General features: G+C 43.3%; 1 protein-coding gene across 1 annotated transcript in view; it reads right to left on the bottom strand.

Moving 5' to 3' along the window:
* Positions 1 to 1,900: 1,900 nt before the first annotated feature.
* Positions 1,901 to 21,597, bottom strand: part of LOC309559671 (uncharacterized protein) — an 81,598-nt gene continuing 61,901 nt past the window's right edge. Inside the window, exons 7-9 of the mRNA XM_082263053.1 lie at positions 13,498 to 13,587; positions 10,303 to 10,425; positions 1,901 to 2,167 (exon numbers count right to left, since the gene is read on the bottom strand). Coding sequence (XP_082119179.1) covers positions 2,093 to 2,167; positions 10,303 to 10,425; positions 13,498 to 13,587 — 288 coding nt within the window. The 3' untranslated portion in view covers positions 1,901 to 2,092. The remainder of the gene's footprint in view (positions 2,168 to 10,302; positions 10,426 to 13,497; positions 13,588 to 21,597) is intronic.

The following is a 21,597-nucleotide window of genomic DNA, read 5'->3' as shown; positions in this document are numbered from 1 at the left end:
AAAGGTTTCTTACGGATGAGGAGAATTCAATAAAGCTGCCGCAACACTTTTCTGGCATCAATCCCCCTTGGTTAACGTGTTGCTCTAAATTCATGAAGCATCTGCAACACTCTTGGTCTTGATAACGAAAGGTGCGAAAATTCAGGGAGGTTTAAATTGCACCTCTTTTACGATGTGGCGCAATGCCTGCGCCACATTCGAAATAAAACATTTGAATGGGCTGCCTGATGCCCATTTGTCACCCCAAAGAAACTCATAGACCGAATTTTGGCCTTGAGCCAGGCACAGTTTTTTCCTGCGCGTTTTGCCGCAATTTTCGCACATATTGTCATGCGACGATCGCAGCAAAATCGCACTGTATTTTGGGTGCCATTAAGAATTAATTAACCCATTTGGGTGCCCAACCCAACCCCTTAACCCAATTAAGGGGTCCCAATTAAGAACCCATTAGCTCGATTTGGAAATGCGGGCAGAGACGCGCCAATTCCGCCCCTGGATTCCAAAATGTTCATGAGGGCAACTAACGCCAGAAAATTGGCCAGGCAGCTTTATTGAATTGCTACCATTGTGTTTAAAATAGATCTAAAGTCCAATCACAGCGGCCACATGCTCAGGCAACACTTAAAGTAGTTGTAAACCTCAGACATGAAATATGAACAAAGCATTTCCCTCTACACAGGGCTTTTTTTTTTTTCCAGAGGGAACGCAGTTCCAGCTCCTCCAGCACTGAATGTATATGCCAAGGGCAGGGGAAGACTGGGCCAGGGGACAGGGGGGCAGTTGCCCCCTGGGCCGCTCTGATGTCCTGTAAAAAGGCTGCACTGCTTCTGCCACAGACATGTCTAAAAGTTTCCTGGTGAAGAGAAGAAAAAAGTCCCCGCCACTGACCTGAGTGCGGGATGAAAACCAGGACTGAGCGCAGGCCCCCCCCAGCATGGATGGTGCAAACTGTGTCTGAGCAGAGGCTGGTTCCATGTCCCACTGGAGACTCTCCTCCCCAGCCAGCCCCAACAAAGCTGTCCCAGCTCCCCCCAACTGCCCGCTAATGGCCAGGTTGGGAACCCGGATTCAGCCGGTGAGTAGAGAGTACCTGGAGTGGGGCTTCAGCCGGGAATGGGGGTCAGGAGGAGGCCGGGAAGAGGGAGAGTGGGAGGGGGGCTGAGTTACTGCACAATGGGCCTCTGGTTTTTTTCTTTCCCCCTGGGCCAGTCCCTGAAAGTGAATAATATTATACCACTCTTTCTAATTAAAAATACTTTCTTCAAATATCACATAAATACAATTACAATATGTAACAATATGTAACACCCTCCTAGGTAGGTGCTAGTGAGAGAGTATCATTTTGGGGGTCAGAAGAAGGACGAGTGGGAGGGGGGCCGAGTCGCTGCACCATGGGCCTCTGGTTTGTACTTGCCTCCTGTGTCGAAAGTTGCCAGTCTGCCCCTGGCCAAGGGTGCTGGGGGATCTATTTATGTTGGCTGTTGGGGACCCTATTGTTGGTAGGGGGAGCTATAGCTGCTGGGGAGCTCTATCTGGTGGGGGCGATCTATTTTTTTCTGGGGGGGGGTCAGTTGTTGATAAGAGAGATCTACTTTGGGGTGTCATTTAGAATGAGTGTTACCCAAATGCGTGTTAGGCTTTTTTCTAACCGATTTGCCACGCAATTTAGAATTGCAGCCATTCGGCCCGCGATTCCAAATCGCGAAAGTGTGAACTGAGCCTGAAAGGGACGCTGTGGCTCAGAGGGAAGGGGGGTTAGAGGACTGCAACTGTCATTTCAATTTTGTTGTGTAGTGATACAATAAATCTGGTAAAATAAATAAAGACACAAAAGAAACAAATAAAAACAAACAATATTACGTAAAAGCAACAATTAGGTTTTTAAAATAGGATTTTAATTAATAATAAATAAAACATGAGCTGATTTGGGTATAAAACGATTGAAAAGGAAATGTCGATGTGTTCCACTTCTCCTTGTCGCCGATAAGAGGAAATGGATGTCCATTTAATTAGTGTCACTTAAGAAGTCTTCATCTCCATTAAGCCGTCCGCTGACAGGCGACCCAATAACGATCTCCCGCATAATGGCCACTCATAAACGGGCCGAATTCGCAGCGCTGATGTAATTTTCTTCTCTTGTAATGACAGTATGCAGCACATCCATGACCTACAGAGCAATGGCAGAACAGAGGTGTCAGGAATATGAAGGTGTCACTTTAATTTCCATCCAATAGTTTGTTCTCTCCATAGGAAGAGTTTATTTTCTACAAATTTTAATATCATTATATTCAGGGAGCGTTCTCTCCTATTGTATTTAAATCTGACCTCCAACCTTCCCTTCATGCTATGCTATGAGGGACGCAGAGGCCGAAACGCGTTAGCATCAATGGACATTGTATTTGCTGTTTTGCACCAATAAAGGACCTTTTAAGAAGAAGCACAGAGTTGCCGGCTTTTGTTGGATTTATCAACCTTCCCTTCAGTCTTGCACAGTTGTACCGGCTCCTCTCCAGGACTGAAATGGGTTCCTCTGATTTTACCGCACACTGTGAATGTCTCACAATGTGCATTATAAGCTGCAGCTAGTCAGAGCTCCGCCTCTTTTCCTGGCTAACCCTTTCCTCCCCAGCCTGACCGTTCCTGGCCCGACCCTTTTATTAACTGGATTTCAGTTCTTTTAACCACTTGCCGACCAGCCGCCGCACTTTTACTGTGGCAGGTCGGCTCTATTGCGCAAAATGACGTACCTGTACCTCCTTTCGTGCAATAGTAGGGGCGCTGATTGGCCAGAAGGGCACTGTGTATTGTTTTATGTATGATCTGGAATTTTGATTTATTGACCTTGGTGTTCAGCAGCTTTGTGTAATCTGTTCTAGTGTGCTGATTTTCTTTTTTTTTCATATCTATTATTATTATTATTATTATTATTATTATTATTAATAATAATAATATTAAACACAAATTATTATTATTATTATTAAAGAATATTATTAATAATAATAATCAAAATGTATTAGTTAAAATAATAGGAATAATATTAATATCTAATGCATTTTGTGCATTGTGCAATGTTTGGATAAACACATTTTTTTAAAATGTATTTTTATTAAAGAATATTAATAATAATAATATTAAAAATGTATTATTAATATTATTCCTATTATTTTAACTATCTAATGCATTTTGTGCATTGTGCAATGTTTGGATAAACACATTTATTTTTAAATGTATTTTTATTAAAGAATATTATTATTAATAATAATAATATTAAAAATGTATTATTAATATTATTCCTATTATTTTAACTATCCAATGAATTTTGTGCATTGTGCCATGTTTGGACAAACGCATTTATTTTTAAATGTATTTTTATTAAAGAATATTATTATTAATAATAATAATAATAATATTAAAAATGTATTATTAATATTATTCCTATTATTTTAACTATCCAATGAATTTCGTGCATTGTGCCATGTTTGGATAAACACGTTTTTTTTTTTTAATTATTTTTTATTAAAGAATATTTATTATTATTATTATTATTATTATTATTATTATTATTATTATTATTAATAATATAATTAATTATTAATATTCTTATTATTTTAACTATCCAATGGATGTTGTGCATTTTGCCATGTTTGGATAAACACTTTTTTTTTAAATTATTTTTATTATTAATATTATTATTATTATTAATAAGAATAATAAAAATCAATTAATATTTTAACTATCCAGTACATTTATTGCATTGTGCCATGTTTGGATAAACATTTTTTTTATATTATTTTTATTATTAATATTATTAATATTTATTATTATTAATAATAAGAAGAAGAATATTTATTATTATTATTATTTATTTTTTATAGTAATTATAACTAATCAAAGGGGGATGCTGACACATATTTGCAGCAACACATTGCATAACATAAAAAGCATGGCTGGGATATTACAGGCTGTAGGAAAGGGCCAAGGTCCCGAAGCCAACATATTACAGCTGTAGTAATAATGAAAATGCTCAATCATTTCTTGTAAAAAGACCTGGGAGACCCACCACTGCACATTGCACACATGGCCAGCTCCTTATTAATGTCTCTTTTTATTTTTTTTTTTACAATTTTTATAGGCAAAATGCGGGACAGACAATACAGAATTCTGAGAATAAAACTGTGCTCAAATGAAGAAGAGCAATGAGAAGGTTAGGGAATAATGGTTCATGTCCTACTTTATGGATGGAATTAATTGATCGGTCTTTCTGTCATCAGGAACCGTTCTCGTATAATGGGAAAAAAAAACATTTATGTAAAGTTCCCATCTTCCATATGTGTTACCTTGTTTAACCCCTTTGGTTCCAGAGCATAGTGTAGTCATTATTTGGCTGCCATCTCAAACTACAGCTACTAGGATTCTCAGCGCTCTACAGAGAAGTCTATGGGCTTGCTTGGCTTTAGCTCTCCCCCTACTGGGCAGAGGAGGAGGGTGCAACGTAATATCAGTAGCTCGTAATATCAGTAGAGTGAGAAAAGAATAGAAAGCAATGGGGGAGATTTACTAAAGCTAATGCACACTGAATCTGGTACAGTTGTGCATAGTAACCATTCAGCTTCCAGGTTATATTGTCAATGCTTAAACCCAGTTAACCAGTTCTGGACCGGAAGGATTTGCCCCCTTAATGACCAGGCCATTTTTTGCGATTCCACACTGCGTTACTTTAATGGAAAATTGCGCGGTCATGCGATGCTGTAGCCAAATAAAATTTATGTCTTTTTCCCCCCAAAAAATAGAGCTTTCTTTTGGTGGTTATTGATCACCTGTGCGATTTTTATTTTTTGCGCTATAAACAAAAAAATGAGAGACGAAAAAAGAAAAACAATATCTTTCATATTCTGCTATATAACATTCCCCTAAAAAAATTAAAAATCAAAAACTTTTCATCCTTTTAGGCCAATTTGTATAAAAAAAATTTGCAATAAGTGTATATTGATTGGTTTGCGCAAAAGTTATCGCGTCTACAAACTAGGGGAAAGATTTATGTCATTTTTATTTATTTATTTTTTTACTAGTAATGGCGGCGATCTGCAATTTTTAGCGAGACTGCGACATTGCGGCGGACAGATCGGACTCCTGACTGACATTCTTGACAATTTTGGGGGGACCAGGGACATTACTACAGTAATCAGTGCTAAAAATATGCACTGTTACTGTAATAATGACATTGGGGGGAACGGGTTAACATTGTGGGTGATCAAGGGGTTAAATGTAAGCCTGGGGGAGTGGTTACTAACTGTGGGGGGAGGGGCTTGTGACATAAATCTTTCACTTAGTTTGTAGATGCGATAACTTTTGCTCAAATCAATCAACATTTTTGGTAAAAAAAAATCCCAATAAGCGTATTTTGATTGGTTTACGCAAAAGTTATCGCGTCTACTAACTACGTGAAAGATTTATGTCATTTTTATTTATTTATTTTTTTTACTAGTAATGGCGGCGGTCAGTGATTTTTAGCGGGACTGTAACATTGCGGCGGACAGATCGGACAACTAACTGACATTTTTGGGGGACCAGTGACATTACTACAGTAATCAGAGCTAAAAATAGGCAGAATATAAACTGGCCTAAAAGAACAAAAAAATGTCGATTTTTATTTTACCAATAAAAAAAAAATTAAAATCAAATATTTTCATAATTTTTGGCCAATTTGTATTTTGCCACATATTTTTGGTAAAAAAAAAATCCCAATAAGCCTATTTTGATTGGTTTGCGCAAAAGTTATCGCGTCTACAAACTAGGGGAAAGATTTATGTAATTTCTATTTATTAATTTTTTTTACTAGTAATGGCGGCGATCAGCAATTTTTTTTTTAAGCAAGACTGCGACATTGCGGCCGACAGATTGGACCCCTAACTGACCTTTTTGCCACTTTTGGGGGGGACCAGTGACATTACTACAGTAATCAGTGCTAAAAATATGCACTGTTGCTATAATAATGACACTGGCAGGGAAGGGGTTAACCCAGGGGAGATCAACTGGTTAAGTGTGAGCCTAGGGGGTGTTTTCTAACTGTGTGGGGGAGGGACTTGTGGAATCAACACAGAGACCTGTGTTCCTATATAGAAAGATCACAGGATCTCGGTGATCATTTCAGAGAGAACAACTGTCGGCTGTGTTTACAACAGCAGACCGTCGTTCTCTCTCAGCGGGGAGCGATCGCGGGTTAAGTGTGAGCCTAGGGGGTGTTTTCTAACTTTATGGGGGGAGGGACTTGTGGAATCAACACAGAGACCTGTGATCCTATATAGAAGGATCACAGGATCTCTGTGTTAATTCCAGAGAGAACAACGGTCTGCTGTGTTTACAACAGCAGACCGTTGTTCTCTCTCTACGGGGAGCGATCGCGGGTGCCCCGCGGCAATCGCGGCTGCCAGCCTTGTAGATCGGCTTCCCCACTGGCTAATGGGGGCGGGCGTGCGCCTCTGGCGGTGCGTGCACGCCCCCAGGTGCGCTCCAGCGAACCACTGAACAGGTACGGCGGTTTGCGCAGCCAAGCCAGCCTGCCGCAGTATTTCTGCCGCGGGCGGTCTGCAAGTGGTTAACAATACCTAACACTGCTGGATTGGACCCTGCCAGGTGTTACATACAGGGATAAATCTGTCAGCCGTCTCCCAAAATATATTAAAATACTTTCTTGCTGCAATATGAAGGTAGGGCGGGGCGGGGGAGGGGGGGGCGGTTTGGCCAAACCACAAGCGCAAAACAGCATACAATCATTTTCTGCAGAGAAAAGATTTTATTATAATTGCAAAACGCATTGCCAATCCCCTATTGACAATCCAATAATTGCTCCATTGTAGCAGTAATGATTTTCTCCTCCATGCCAGCATCTGACACGCCGAAGAAAATTGGGCGACTGGTAACACCTCTCTGCATTCGGCTGCCAAGTAACTAAATGTCAGAATCTGCCTTTATAGTAACAACTTTAATTGGCCGTACCTCTCCTCTCCATTCCCCGTAATCTAGAATTGTGGGAATCAATTTAGTCATCTAAAATCTATTTCACCTCTCCCTATATATAAGGTTCACAGATCGATTTCATATATAGGCTGAAATCCATTTGTGTGTAGGTAAATTTGCATTTCTGTCCACCCAATCCTGACATTTATACTGCTCTGCAACCCCTGAAAAACAACCCCACGCTATAATCCCCCCCTCCACCAAATGGTTTGGACCAGTGCACAAAGAAAGGTCCATGTTGGAACAGGAAGGGGCCATCAGCCAACTGTTCCCACAAAGTTGGGAGCATGAAATTGTTGAAAATGTCCTGGTATGCTGAAGCCTTAAGAAATCCCTTCACTGGAACTAGGGGGCCAAGCCCAACCCCTGAAAAACAACCCCACACCATAATCCCCCCCTCCCCAAAATGGTTTGGACCAGTGCACAAAAGAAAGGTCCATGTTGGAACAGGAAGGGGCCATCCCCAAACTGTTCCCACAAAGTTGGGAGCATGAAATTGTCCAAAATGCCTTGGTATGCTGACACCTTAAGAAATCCCTTCACTGGAACTAGGGGGCCAAGCCCAACACCTGGGAGACAAGCCCAACCCCTGAAAAACAACCCCACACCATAATCCCTCCCCAAAATGGTTTGGACCAGTGCACAGAAGAAAGGTCCATGTTGGAACAGGAAGGGGCCATCCCCAAACTGTTCCCACAAAGTTGGGAGCATGAAATTGTCCAAAATGTCTTGGTATGCTGACACCTTAAGAGTTCCCTTCACTAGAACGAAGGGGCCAATCCAAACCCCTGAAAAATAACCCCACACCATAATCCCCCCCCCCCCCTCCACCAAATGGTTTGGACCAGTGCACAAAGAAAGGTCCATGTTGGAACCGGAAGGGGCCATCCCCAAACTGTTCCCACAAAGTTGGGAGCATGAAATTGTCCAAAATGCCTTGATATGCTAGCACCTTAAGAAATCCCTTCACTGGAACTAGGGGGCCAAGCTCAACACCTGGGGGCCAAGCCAAACCCCTGAAAAACAACCCCACACCATAATCCCCCCCCCCATCCACCAAATGGTTTGGACCAGTGCACAAAGAAAGGTCCATGTTGGAACAGGAAGGGGCCATCAGCCAAACTGTTCCCACAAAGTTGGGAGTATGAAATTGTCCAAAATGTCTTGGTATGCTGATGCCTTAAGAATTCCCTTCACTGGAACTAGGGGGCCAAGCCCAACCCTTGAAAAACCACCCCACATCATAATCCCCCCCCCTTCCCAAAATGGTTTGGACCAGTGCACAAAAGAAAAGTCCATGTTGGAACAGGAAGGGGCCATCCCCAAACTGTTCCCATAAAGTTGGGAGCAGGAAATTGTCCAAAATGCCTTGGTATGCTGACACCTTAAGAAATCCCTTCACTGGAACTAAGGGGCCAAGCCCAACCCCTGAAAAACAACCCCACACCATAATCCCCCCCCCTTCCACCAAATGGTTTGGACCAGTGCACAAAGAAAGGTCCATGTTGGAACAGGAAGGGGCCATCCCCAAACTGTTCCCACAAAGGTGGGAGCAGGAAATTGTCCAAAATGTCTTGGTATGCTGACACCTTAAGAAATCCCTTCACTGGAACTAAGGGGCCAAGCCCAACCCCTGAAAAACAACCCCACACCTTAATCCCCCCTCCACCAAATGGTTTGGACCAGTGCACAAAGCAAGGTCCGTGTTGGAACAGGAAGGGGCCATGAGCGAATTTGGTTTAGAGGAACTTGACTGGCCTGCACAGATTCCTGACCTCAACCCGATAGAACACCTTTGGGATGAATTAGAACGGAGACTGCGAGCCAGGCCTTCTCATCCAACAGTGCCTAACCTCACAAATGTGCTTCTGTAAGAATGGTCAAACATTCCCATAGACACACTCCTAAACCTTGTGGACAGCCTTCCCAGAAGAGTTGAAGCTGTTATAGCTGCAAAGGGTGGGCCAACTCAATATTGAACCCTACGGACTAAGACTGGGATGCCATTAAAGTTCATGTGTAAAGGCAGTTGTCCCAATACTTTTGACAATACAGTGTATATTGCTTTCAAATAAATTGTATTCATTGTTCCAAATGCCCCTTTATTTATTGACATGGCACCATACACCCAGTCTGCCCAGACAGTAGGGTCGCCTGCTGATATGGCACTATCCACAGGCAGCTTAACTCCTCAATAAGGCACACAAGTTGAATCCGATGCAGTTTTCCTTCAGATAATTATAATTTATAATAGAGGGGCTGTCTTTTGAAGTGTAAGAAGTCACTTGCTTTTCTAAGCCCTGTCTGGGAAAAACTAAAGGTGGCCATACACTCATCAAAATTAGGCTGGTTCAGCAGGGGACAAAATTAGATCCATGTGTGGACAGGGTGGTTGTATAGTCAGCAGATCCGCCCTGTTGAATTTTTGCTGTTCATACAGTGCTGCCAGCAGCACTGATCAGTGTATTATGATGGTGGGGAAGCCTATCCAATGTCAGAATACAATAGCTCAGTGAGGAGAATTCCCTCATCCACATCAAAGTCTTTTTTTTTTTTTTCATTCAATCTGCTTAATGTAAGCGCTGCTTAATACTGACTGAGGAAACATAGAAAAAAATGGGGAGGGTCCAGCTAGAACTGTACTAACTAGCACTAAACAGGAGGGAAGTACAGCGAGAACTACCAAATCACGTATTCAAACATATTGTACCTGCTGGTTGACCTTAAAAAACGTATTCATGTATGGGCTGCTTAAGGCGGACTGAGGAAACATGGAAGAAATGGGGAGGGTCTGGCAAGAACTGAACTAACTAGCACTAAACATGAGGGGAGGATAGAGAGAGACACCCAATCACTTAAGTAACTATTTAGAACCCGCTGATTGAACAAAAAAACTGGTTAATGTATGAGTTGCCTAAGACTGACTGAGGGAACATAGAAGAAATGGGGCGGGGGGGGGGGTCTACCTAGAACTGTACTAACTAGCACTAAACAAGAGGGAAGGACAGAGAAAGATACCAAATCACTTAAGTAACATATTGTAGTTGCCCAAAACTGCACTAGATGTCAGCATACAACAAAATAATAAGCAATCGGGGGCAGAAGTGTCAGTGCCTTTTAGGGAAGAGTAGGGGCTTAAAGTGGAACTTCCCCTTTAGGGAGAATAGTCAGGTGGCAAGGGATGGGATGGAAATTTTCAATTTAGAAATCATGGATTCCATTTTTATTACAAAATATTTAGAAGTCTCCTTCCTTCTGGCATGCTGTCCTTGGAATTATCCTTACCTGTGTTATCGGTACGGATCCCTCTTCAATAATGTTTATGGTTCCTTTCTCTAGCTCCATGCAGTCCACAATGGTGAATTTATAGTCATTATTCTGTATCTCATCAAGAAGGATTCCATCAACCTGAAAACAAAGACGAAGGTTTAACATTTTACAAGCCAGCAGCGGGCAATCAGGCCAGAGTTGTGTAATGACCTTGCCCTTTTTTCGTTGTGTTTCTAATACATTTAAAATAACCAGCCTGAGCAGATTTTACCTCTTCTGGGCTCTGCAATTCCTTCCTAAGTCCCCATATCACATGGGCATTGCAGTGCCGTAATTGTAGCACATTTTTAACGGGCCTGTCAAAACCTGGTCATCAGGACCTAAAACACCTGTTGGTGGCTCTGTGCTTCCCAGAGTGGGAGGTTGTAGTTCTGGTGTCCACCAGCGGGTGTCACCCAGTAGATTCCAGTAATCTGTCTCCAGATGCTGGCTGCTGGGAGGGTATTTAGTCCCTCCTCTACTATTACACTTCACTTCAGTGTTTTGCTTTGCTAGCCAGAAACTGCTGGACATTTATACTGTTTTTGATCTTGCTCTTGCCCTGTATGCCATATATCCACTCCCCTTTTTTCTGGTCCCAGTACTGGTTCCCCCTTCCTCCTTGTGTCTCCCTTATTACTCTGTTTATCCATGTTCCCCATTTTTGTACCTATTGCTTATAGTCAGTTTCTTAGTTAGGCTTCCTGTTGTTTAGTTAGGTTGCTGGTTCAGCAGTTTGGATTATGTGGTGTACAGGGAAACCAAAATCCATCCATACACCAGGAAACATAGCAAACGTGATTCCTGGTGTATGGATAGATTTTGGTTTCACTGTACACAGTCTGGTCTGAGTTTCCTAAGAGTAGCCACGCAGATCTGGCCATCCCTGCTGCTGATTCCTGACAATGGCTGGGGGACGGCTCCATACACTTTGTCATGGGCTCAAGGTTTTTCTTTATGACTCAGCAAAAAAAGTAGGGCATGACTCATTCAGCAGGCACAACTGCCTGCCAAAGTACCCTACAAAAGTGAGTGGGACCACACCGCACTGACCCGCAGATGTGTCGAATGGATGCAGTTGCAGCTTAGTGAAGAGAGATTTCAGAATGGGACTCTTATACATGTGCTAAAGGCCCGAGAATATAAGCTCAAGATGGAGTGCATACTAGAGGGGAACTGGGCCTAAAAATACTTTCTGAGGAGCTATGCTCAGAGGTATGGCTTGGGAAGATGATAAACGTTATGGAGTACCATTCCAGAATTCTTGCTCCCCTGAGGCATCTTCCTGGGAGGAGGCCTGTGTGAAGAATTGCTGTTAGAACCTGGCCTTAGCAGAAACCATATGTTGAGGGTCCAAGGAACTATCAGTGCATACCTAAAGGGAACTGGACTGAAGAGAGGTCCTTGAGGAACTAAGCTCAGAAGTATTACTTGGGGAGACGATTAATGTTTGGGAACACCTTTCCCGAACTCTCTCTCTCCCACGGGGCATCTTCCTGGGAGGCCTGTGTGAACAATTGCTCTTAGAGCCTGGCTTCAGCAGAACCCAGGTGTTGAGGATTAAAGGAACTAATCTGGACTGCATACCTCAAGGTAACTGGGCCGAAGAGAGTTCCTTGAGGAGCTAAGCACAGAGGTATGGTTTCGGGAAATGATAAATGTTTGGGAGCCCTTTTCTAGGACTTTTTCTACCATGGGGCTTCTCTTTGTGAAGAAATGTTGTGAACGCCTGGCTTTAGCAGGAGCCATGTGCTGGGAAGACAAGGAACTAAGCTGAAGATGGAGTGCATACCTGAGGAAACTGGTCTACAGAGAGGATCTTATTTCTGAAGAGTGTCGCAGAGTAGCTGGGTGGAAGCTGCCATCTGGACATTGTAAGACAGGTTCCTTGCCCAAAGGGTTTGATTTGACTTCTGACAAGTGTCGCAGAGTAGCTGGGTGGAAGCTGCCATCTGGTCATTGTAAGACAGGTTCCTTGCCCAAAGGGTTTGATCTTTTTGTTAGCTTTTAGAGGGATAGAAGTCAAATTCAGGAGATAGGAACTGCTTAAAAGGGTCACGGTTGGTTGCCCCCTGTATCAACAGCTATTTTTGGAGGTCACTCTTATGGAACCTAGTGCTGATTCAATATATCAGTCCTCCTTTTTGTGTTTTTTTGGGTTATTTTATTGATTTGATAAGATTTCTTGTCATTGAAAATAAAGTCCAAAGCAAAGTTACAAAATACTGCTTCCATAAATTTGCTCTCCTATTTGATTACTGCAATTAATGGTAAAAAGACCCAAGTGAATGGAGACTGAGGTTGGTCCATGAGCTGTTGGGTTAAGATACAAGGCAAGTAACAAGGGGCCGCAGGAGAACCCAATTATATTTCTTGTATTCATTGCAGGTATAAGGAGCATTTCTGGTGAAAATAAAGCAGCACACTACTACATGTATGCTGCCATAGATTGGTGACAGGAAAGGAAAATTATGGTAAATATTTGTTAAAATTTTCAATTATCCTGGCACCAACATGGCAGCATACATGTGGTAGTATGCTGCTATGGACTGGGACCAGGAAAGAAAATTTACGGTAAGTATTTGAAACAATTTTTTGTTTTTGGAATTCTCAGGAGCCATTTCAAGCACCTTTTTAAGAGCCGGCTCACACTGAGGCGATCCGACTTTGGGGGGGCAACCTGTGAAGTCGCGTGCACCGCTGTGCACCGCAACTTCGGCGCGACTTGCAGGGACTTCACATAATGGAAGTCTATGCAAGTCGCTCCCAGGTCGCCCCAAAGTAGTACAGGACCCTTTTTCTAAGTCGGAGCGACTTGTGTCGCTCCTATTAGAACGGGTCCTGTACTACTCAATGGACCGCGACCGACCGCGACTTGTCAGGCTGACAAGTCGCGCTAGTCTGGATGGGCTCTAAAACAACCAATTCCATAATGTTGCCTTCCCCAAAGTGGTGAAATGCCGTGATTTTCATTGACATGTTAGGGAAATGCAACATTTCGATTTTTTTTTTCCCTGCCTAGTAGCCGTCTAATAAATCTGTATGTCTAACTGTAGCATTTTACTCTAAATATAATGTTGGAAATTGTTTGCCAGTCTGCCTGCCAATTATTCACAGCTTAGAACTGACACCTACGAATGACGGTCTAAAAATGGGACAATGTTTTTGTACCTTTGCTGGAAATTTTGGAAAGCTAAGATCCGGTACCATTTGGGTCCTGTGTGTCTTTTTTCCCAATGAACGGACCGCAATAGGACCCACCTGTACATAAGGAAAGGAAACAAAAACTTTCAGTGTTTGGATATGTAAAAATAACATTTACTGATCTGTATTCAAATGATAAAAACTAAACTCTAAGCAGATATAAAGGACAAACATTGATGGATTGTGGCAGTGCAAAGCCTCGTCACTGTGAGTTTAGGTAGAAATGAGACAGAATTCTCAAAGGTCCAGTTTGAGAAGCTCCAGCACGTGTTTTGTGAGCTGAGAAAAACTATGTTTTAAGTTTTTCTCTGGGTCTGGTAGCCCCTAATTGGGGCCTGGAGTTTGAAGGTTCCGAAATGTCTTGGGTGGAAAGGAACCTTCAACCCCGTGTCCAGATGTTGTGAGACACCAGCAGCCTGTATAAGTGCACAGGTGTTCAGGGTCTTCTATAAGCCTGATCAGAGCTACAGCAGTTACTGCCATTTGCAGAGTGAGTGTCTGTGCTACAGCCAGGAGGGGTAACTGGCTCGGGAGACAAGACCCTACGTTGGGGGGACTTGTTGCCATAAGACTGGGAAAGTCAAGACAGCTGCGCGGGTCCAGAGAGACTGAGAAAGCTGAGGTGACTAGCGCATGCACAGTGGGGGCTGGTTGGAGTCCTTTGTTTCTGAGAAGTGTGAGAGACCCTCGGGTGCTGGGAGAACTCTATCTGGAGGCCAGGAGTTGGACCTGTAAAGTGAGGTGTTCAAACCAAGGCTGAGTGAACCTGAAGAATCCAGACCAAAGAGCAGTGGTGCTGCTGACAAGGGAGCCAGGTGGCCCCTGGCCAGGCCAGGAGTTGGACCTGTACATTGAGGTGTTGAAACGAAGGCTGAGTGAACCTGAAGAGCAGTGGTACTGCTGACAAGGGAGCCAGGTGGCCCCTGGCCAGGCCAGGAGTTGGACGTGTACAGTGGTGTTGAAACCAAGGCTGAGCGAGCCTGAAGAATCCAGACCAAAGAGCAGTGGTGCTGCTGACAAGGGAGCCAGGTGGCTTGACATTTTTCCAGTTGTTTGCCTTGTGAAGTTGAAACACCTGCATGGGAATCTTGGATGGAACTTTGTTTAACCGCTTGCCGACCAGCCGCCGTAGTTTTACTGCGGCAAGTTGGCTCTGTTGTGGGGGCGCACGCATGCCGCCGGAGGCGCACACATGAGCTGATTGGCCACAGGGGGAGCCAAACAGCGGGTCCGGTGTCAGAGCTCTGATGAAGGGAGCTTGACTCCTGAAACGCGTTTGCGGTCTGATCTACAAGGAAATGTTCCATTCCATGTGTGGCGGATGCTTGTAATGCGATTTTAACACTCTTCTTGTCTGTGAGTATGCAATTGGCTTTTTTTTTAAATACTATATATGGTGACCACGGGTAATGCACTAGGTGTTTGCTCTTCCTCCTTTTTCTTCTCTTTTATGTACATTGTTGGAGTCCCCTGCCTGAGGAGAGCAGCAGGCCAGTCTTCCCCTTCGGAGTGAGCGCTTGGCTGAATTGTTTGTCCGGTGGTCGTGATGTCCGCCGGGCATTCGCGATCGCTCCCTGTGGAGACAGAACGGCGGTCTGCCGTTGTAAACACGGCAGACCGCTGTTCTGTCATTAATGAACACAAAGCTCCTGTGTTCCTCCTATTTAGTAACACAGGTCTCTGTGTTCATTCAGCAATCCCATCCCCCACACAGTTAGAAAGCACCCTCTAGGGCAGTGATGCCATTTCCCATGATGCTCTAATACACTGCAGAGTGCATGAGCATCATAGGAAAAGTAGTTCCAAAACATCTGGGGGGCCAAGGTTTGCCATTACTGCCCTAGGGATACATTTAACCCTTTGATCACCCTGCCAGTGTCATTATTACAGTGACAGTGCATATTTTTAGCACTGATTACTGTAGTAATGTCACTGGTCCCCCAAAAAGTGTCAAAAATGTGAGTTAGGGGTCCGATCTGTCCGCCGCAATGTCGCTGTCCTGCTAAAATCGCTGATCGCCGCCATTACTAGGAAAAAAAAAAAAAAAAAAAATGACATAAATCTTTCCCCTAGTTTGTAGACGCAATAACTTTTGCACAAACCAATCAATATACACTTATTGGGATTTTTTTTTAACCAAAAATATGTAGCAGAATACAAATTAGCCTAAAATGATGAAAAAATTTGATTTTTTATTTTTTTTTTTTTAATGTTGTATAGCAGAAAGTAAAAAATATTGTTGTTTTTTTTTTTTTTCCGAACTGTCGCTCTTTTTTTGTTCATAGCGGAAAAAAATAAAAAAACATAGAGATGATCAAATACCACCAAAAAAAGCTCTATCTGTGGGGAAAAAAGGACATCATATTTATTTTGGTACAAATAAAATGTATATTTTTATATAATTTATGTGTTGATTTACATTATGAGTATGATACCAAGAAAGTCCCCATACAGCCCAATTTTCACCAATCCCCAATAGGGGGTGCTGGTATATAAAAATGTATCTATTTGGGTACAGCGTCGCACGACCGCGCAATTATCAGTCAAAGTAACACAGTGCCGTAATCCAAAAAATGTCCTGGTCTTTAAGGGGGTAAAACCTTTCGGTTTAACCAGAAGTGGTTAATAAAAGTGGTCTGCAATGCCCGTAAAACACAGTCCAGACTGATGTGGACTTCATTAAAAAATGCATCTAAAATTGAGTCTATCAAAAAAAAAAAAAAATTGAGCCTATCAAAAAAAAAAATTGCCTATCAAAAAAAAATTGAGCCTATCAAAAAAAAAAATTGAGCCTATCAAAAAAAGAAAAAATTGCCTATCAAAAAAAAAAAAGCCTATCAAAAAAAAAAAAAATTGAGCCTATCAAAAAAAAATTAAAAATTTCCTATCAAAAAAAAATTGAGCCTATCAAAAAAAGAAAAAATTGCCTATCAAAAAAAAAAAAGCCTATCAAAAAAAAAAAAAAAAAAAAAAAAATTGAGCCTATATAAAAAAAAAACCCTATCACAAAAAAAGCCTTTATATAAAAAATTCCAAGAATCAAAAATACGTAGCAGACCCTACTCCACAATATATTTTTAAAGGGGGATGTTCAGGGAAAATCTTAGGTTATCCCTAATAAATCAGATAAAAAAAATATAAAGTTTAACAAAAAAAATTATTTTGAAAATTCCAGCTGGGCTTCACTTTTACCACTTTGGGAAATGAAAAACATTCTGGCTCAGCCAAGCTACACTACCAAAAACCTCTTGAATCAACAGAAGCTAAAAAAGTCTGAGTGTGTTTACATTGGATCAGTATAAAGGAGCCTCTTGAGGATGCTTAAGTATGCTCAATCTATATATGTGCTTTGCAAGAACTTCTAGAAGATCATGAGAAAAGCAAATGTCTTTGTAGACAAATTAAAGAGAGACTTTACTCTTATTGTGCAATAAATGAACTAATGGAATTTTTGAAATGCAAACAAGAACAAAATTTCTCCGATAGACAAGGCAAAAATGATCACAGTAACCACATTGGTAATGATCTCTTGAGGATATTGCAGAAAATGAATCTTACCCCTGTGGTGTCAATAATATAACACAGGGTTTCTCAACCAGGGTTCCTCCTGAGGTTGCTAGGGGTTCCTTGATCAATGGTCAATTTCTGCCTCTCAGATAAGTTTCCAGTGACACCATTGTTCCTTTTAGCTATCTGTAAGGGGGTAATTCTTCCCAATGATGAGAAGAGTAAGGAGCATTCTTCCCACTGACTGTCACACTAATATGTCATGAGTTGTAGATTTTTAGCAGGGATTCCTGGAGACCAGAAATTTATTTCAAGGGTTCCTCTGTGTTGAAAAGGTTGAGAAAGGCTGAGATTACAACTTAACAGATAGTTTTGGAGGGTGATGTCATCTAAGACATCAATTTATAATTCTTATTGGCAAAAACAGAGTATTTTTGTCAGGATGGCAGCAGAATATGTGTCAATATACAGAACAATGGCCATTGCTAGCCACTTAAGTGTGCAAACATGTCTGTATGAGCATGCTAATTCGCACAGGCATGGGCAGGGACATGCAGGTGCATGCATGCCTAATTCTAATCTTGCCACCAGGTGGACGATTTAAGGAGTAAAACTGAAGCAGGCAGTTGCTGGACAGTCTCTAGTTTTCCTGTGATTTGGACCCAAACCTGTTCCAGAGATCTACATAATTGTTGCTGACTCTTTCTGCCCTGTAGACTTGTCTCTGCACTGGCTCCTCGTTATTAACCTCAGCTAATTTCTGACCACAGCTTGTCTCTTCTGATTCCTGGGGTAGCCTTGGCTAGTTCTTGACCACGGTTTCTCTCTGCTGGTTCTAGATGTGACCTGAGTTACTTCCTGACCGTATCCTGTCTCTTCTGATTCCTGGGGTAGCCTTGGCTAGTTCCTGACCATGGTTTCTCTCTGCTGGTTCTAGATGTGACCTGAGTTACTTCCTGACCGTATCCTGTCTCTTCTGATTCCTGGGGTAGCCTTGGCTAGTTCCTGACCACGGTTTCTCTCTGCTGGTTCTAGATGTGACCTGAGCTACTTCCTGACCGTATCCTATCTCTTCTGATTCCTGGGGTAGCCTTGGCTAGTTCTTGACCACGGTTTCTCTCTGCTGGTTCTAGATGTGACCTGAGCTACTTCATGACCGTATCCGGTCTCTTCTGATTCCTGGGGTAACCTTGGCTAGTTCCTGACTACTGTTTCTCTCTGCTGGTTCTAGATGTGACCTGAGCTACTTCCTGACCATATTCTGTCTCTCTCTGCTGATTCCTGGAGTAACTTTGGCTAGTTCCTGACCATGGCTTGTCTCTGCTGTTTTCTAGGGTGACCTCTGCCTGTCAGAAAGTAGATGAGGTCACACCGGGAAGCAGAAGAGAAAAGCTGTGGTCAGGAACTAGTCAAGGTCACACCAAGAGTTTGGAGACACAAGCTGTGGTCTGGAACTAGATAAGGTCATATCAATTTTCAGCAGGGACAAGCTATTGTCAGGAACAGGCAATAGCTTGTCTCTGCTAAAAATTGATGTGACCTTATCTAGTTCCTGACCACGGCTTGTGTCTCCTGACTCTTGCTGTGACCTTGACTACTTCCTGACTACAGCTTTTCTCCTTTAAATTCCTGGTGCTACCACATCTTCTTCCTGATCACAACTTTTCTCTTCTGCTTCCTGGTGTGGCCTCATCTGCTTCCTGACTGTGTCCTGTCTCTGTCCTGATGACCGCTTTTCTTTACTGGTTCCAGGTATGTCTTTGGCTATTTCCTGACCACAGCTTTTCCCTGCATATTCCTGGTATGACCTTCGGTTCCTCCAGAACATGTCTCGTCTCTGCTGATTTTTGGTGTGTCCTTGGTTAATTCCTGACCATGGCTTGTGTCACGGTCAGGGTTCAGGCTCGGAGACCAGTAGCCATAGAGGTAGAGAAGCTCCCACTGACCAGCAGGATAAGTATACAAGCAGGTCACCCTGGAGGATGAAGCAGGTTCACCCAGAGTGTGGGGGTCTAAGCACTAACCTGTATTCGTCAGATCACCTGATGGTGGAGGTGGGTTTTTCTTTGTTTTAGTAGCAGGTCGCGATTCCTTAGGATCGCCCCACCAGAATGTGAACAAGCTGGGGTTCAATAGAAGATATAGCAGGTACGGATCAAGCAGGAGCATGGTTAGTAAACAAGCCAAAGGTTGGTTACAAGTGGTTGCAGGTTGGGATCAAGCGGAAACGTAGTCGAGGAACAAGCCAAAGATTGATAATGAGTGGTAGCGAAGATACGGACGGCAGCAGTGATAAGAGTGAGATGTTGGCTGAGAGAGCACAATAATTTGGCAAACAGGAAGTGCAAAGGCATGGCTTAAATAGGAAGCATGGAAGAAGCAGGGAATCAAAGAGTCCAAGGTTTAACAGAAAGAAGGTTCAGGGCAAGATTGTCCAAGGAGTTGTCCAGGGAGCTTTTCAGCACCCCTGGTGGCTCATAAAGAAGAGATACTGCCAGACAAAGCAAAGGTTGTAGGTTCAGATCTGGGTCCTGACAGTTTATCTCTCCTAACTCTTGGTGTGACCTCAGCTAGATACCTAGCCACAGCTTGTATCTGTTGGTTCTTGATTTTTTGCTACTTCCTGAGCATGGCTTTTTTTCTGTTGATTCCTGGTGTGACCTCGGCTAGTTCCTGACCATGGCTTTTCTCTTCTGATTCCTAGTGTGACCTCAGGTACTTCCTCACCATGTACTCTCTCTTTTGACCACAGATTTTCACTACTGAATCAGGATTTGTGTGGCCTTGGCTAGTTTCTGACCACAGCTTTTCTCTACTGATTCCTGGTGTGTTCTCGGCTACTTCCTGACCATGACTTGTCTCTGCTGATTCTTGGTGTGACCCTGGCTATTTTTTGACCTCAGCTGGTTTCTGCTGATTGAGCTCAGGGCTCAAAGTTTCAAGTCCTGAGCTGCTAGCCAGGCCTTAAAAGTTATTCCCCACCAGTTGCCCGACCCCTACTCTGCCCTGCCCTGCCCCCAATTCCACCCCTAAACAAACCCTTGTACATTATTGCCTGAAATATCAGTGCAGCACATCAGTGCTGCCTTATCAGTGCTGCCACATCAGTGGCCATTAATGCAGCCTCATCAGTGCCCATCAATGCAGCCTATCAGTGCAGCCTCATCAGTGGCCATCAGTGCAGCCTCATCAGTTCCCATTAATGCAGCCCCATGATTGCCCATCAATGTAGCTTCATCAGTGACCATCAATGAACTCTATTAGTGCCTATCAGTGCCCATCAGTCCAGCGTCATTAGTGCCTATCAATGCAGCCTCATCAGTGCCCATCAATGCTGCCTATCGGTGCCAATCAATGCAGCCTATCAGTGCCCATCAATGCACCCTTCTCAGTGCCCATCAATGCAGCCTACTACTGCATGGGGATCACAGGTTGGAATAGGGAGGAGAGCTGGCCGGATCCCACAGAGAGGGAAACGCCTTCTGTGACACAGCTTGGATCTAAAAACTCCGGCTATTGTCAAGTCCCACCTCCTGGATTGGCTCCTATGATAGAAGTCAAGCTACCTAAATTTCCTGGCATTAGACCAGTGTGCTTTCTATCATGGGAGCCGGTTCAGGAGGCAAGACTTTGTTTGACAGCAACCAGCGCTTCAGATGCAAACTGTGTCACAGAAGGAATTTCCCTCTCTGTGTGATTCGGCCAGCTCTTATCTTGCCCTCCTCTGCCTTCCCCACAGTTTTCTGGCCAATCGCATCTGGCAGAAGCAGTGCAGCCTATTTACGGGGCAGCAGAGGCTTGGGCAGAGGTTGGGGTGCAGGCTGGGAGGAGAATCGGCTCCTGTTCAACCCTGCCTGCCGCCTGCTGGAGTTGCCTACCCACCCCCCCCCCCCGATGTGGTTCCACACTTGCCCTTGGCTAATGCAAGCAGGCGAGTGGAAATTTTGAGGGCTGGTTGAGGTGACCTCAGCCTTTCTCTGCTGACTTTTGCATGTGACTTTGACCTGCCTCCCGACCATGGCTCTCTTTCTACCCTGCCTGCTTTTTTCTTTACTTCTGACCACTTGCTTGTCTTTGACTCTGCTTTTAGCCTGCCATGTACTCCAGTGTTCTGCCAGCTGCTATCCCGTCTGCTTCTCCTTGGTGATCTTCTAATCGACCTACACAACAACCTCTGTCAAGCCTTCTTTAAGAAGTAAGCTTCTATGGACTGGGCTCTAGGCACATGTACCACTCTGTCTTCTCATTCCCTTTGCTCCACTCCAGTGTTGTCTGGCCCAGAGGTGTAAGGGAAGCCATCCTGTTATCTCGTCCTCAGACGGTACCTCCTAACCAGGTATGTGATAGTTTGACAAACCTCCCACAATGGTGGCGATGTGCAGTAGAACATCTGAAGGCTTATTCACAAGATCAAGCATATATGTAGCACAATATTCCTCAATGATAGTTGTGCGAATAAAAACTTTTGAGGACTCTACTTATTTTTATACTTAGATTTCTATTGGTTGAACCAGATGGACTTGTGCCTATTTTCAACCTGACTATGTAACTATGTATATG

The sequence above is a fragment of the Pelophylax lessonae genome (genome assembly GCF_965119305.1).
Source record: "Pelophylax lessonae genome assembly, chromosome: 7".
Taxonomy (NCBI): domain Eukaryota; kingdom Metazoa; phylum Chordata; class Amphibia; order Anura; family Ranidae; genus Pelophylax; species Pelophylax lessonae.
This window is presented reverse-complemented; position numbering and strand designations above follow the sequence as displayed.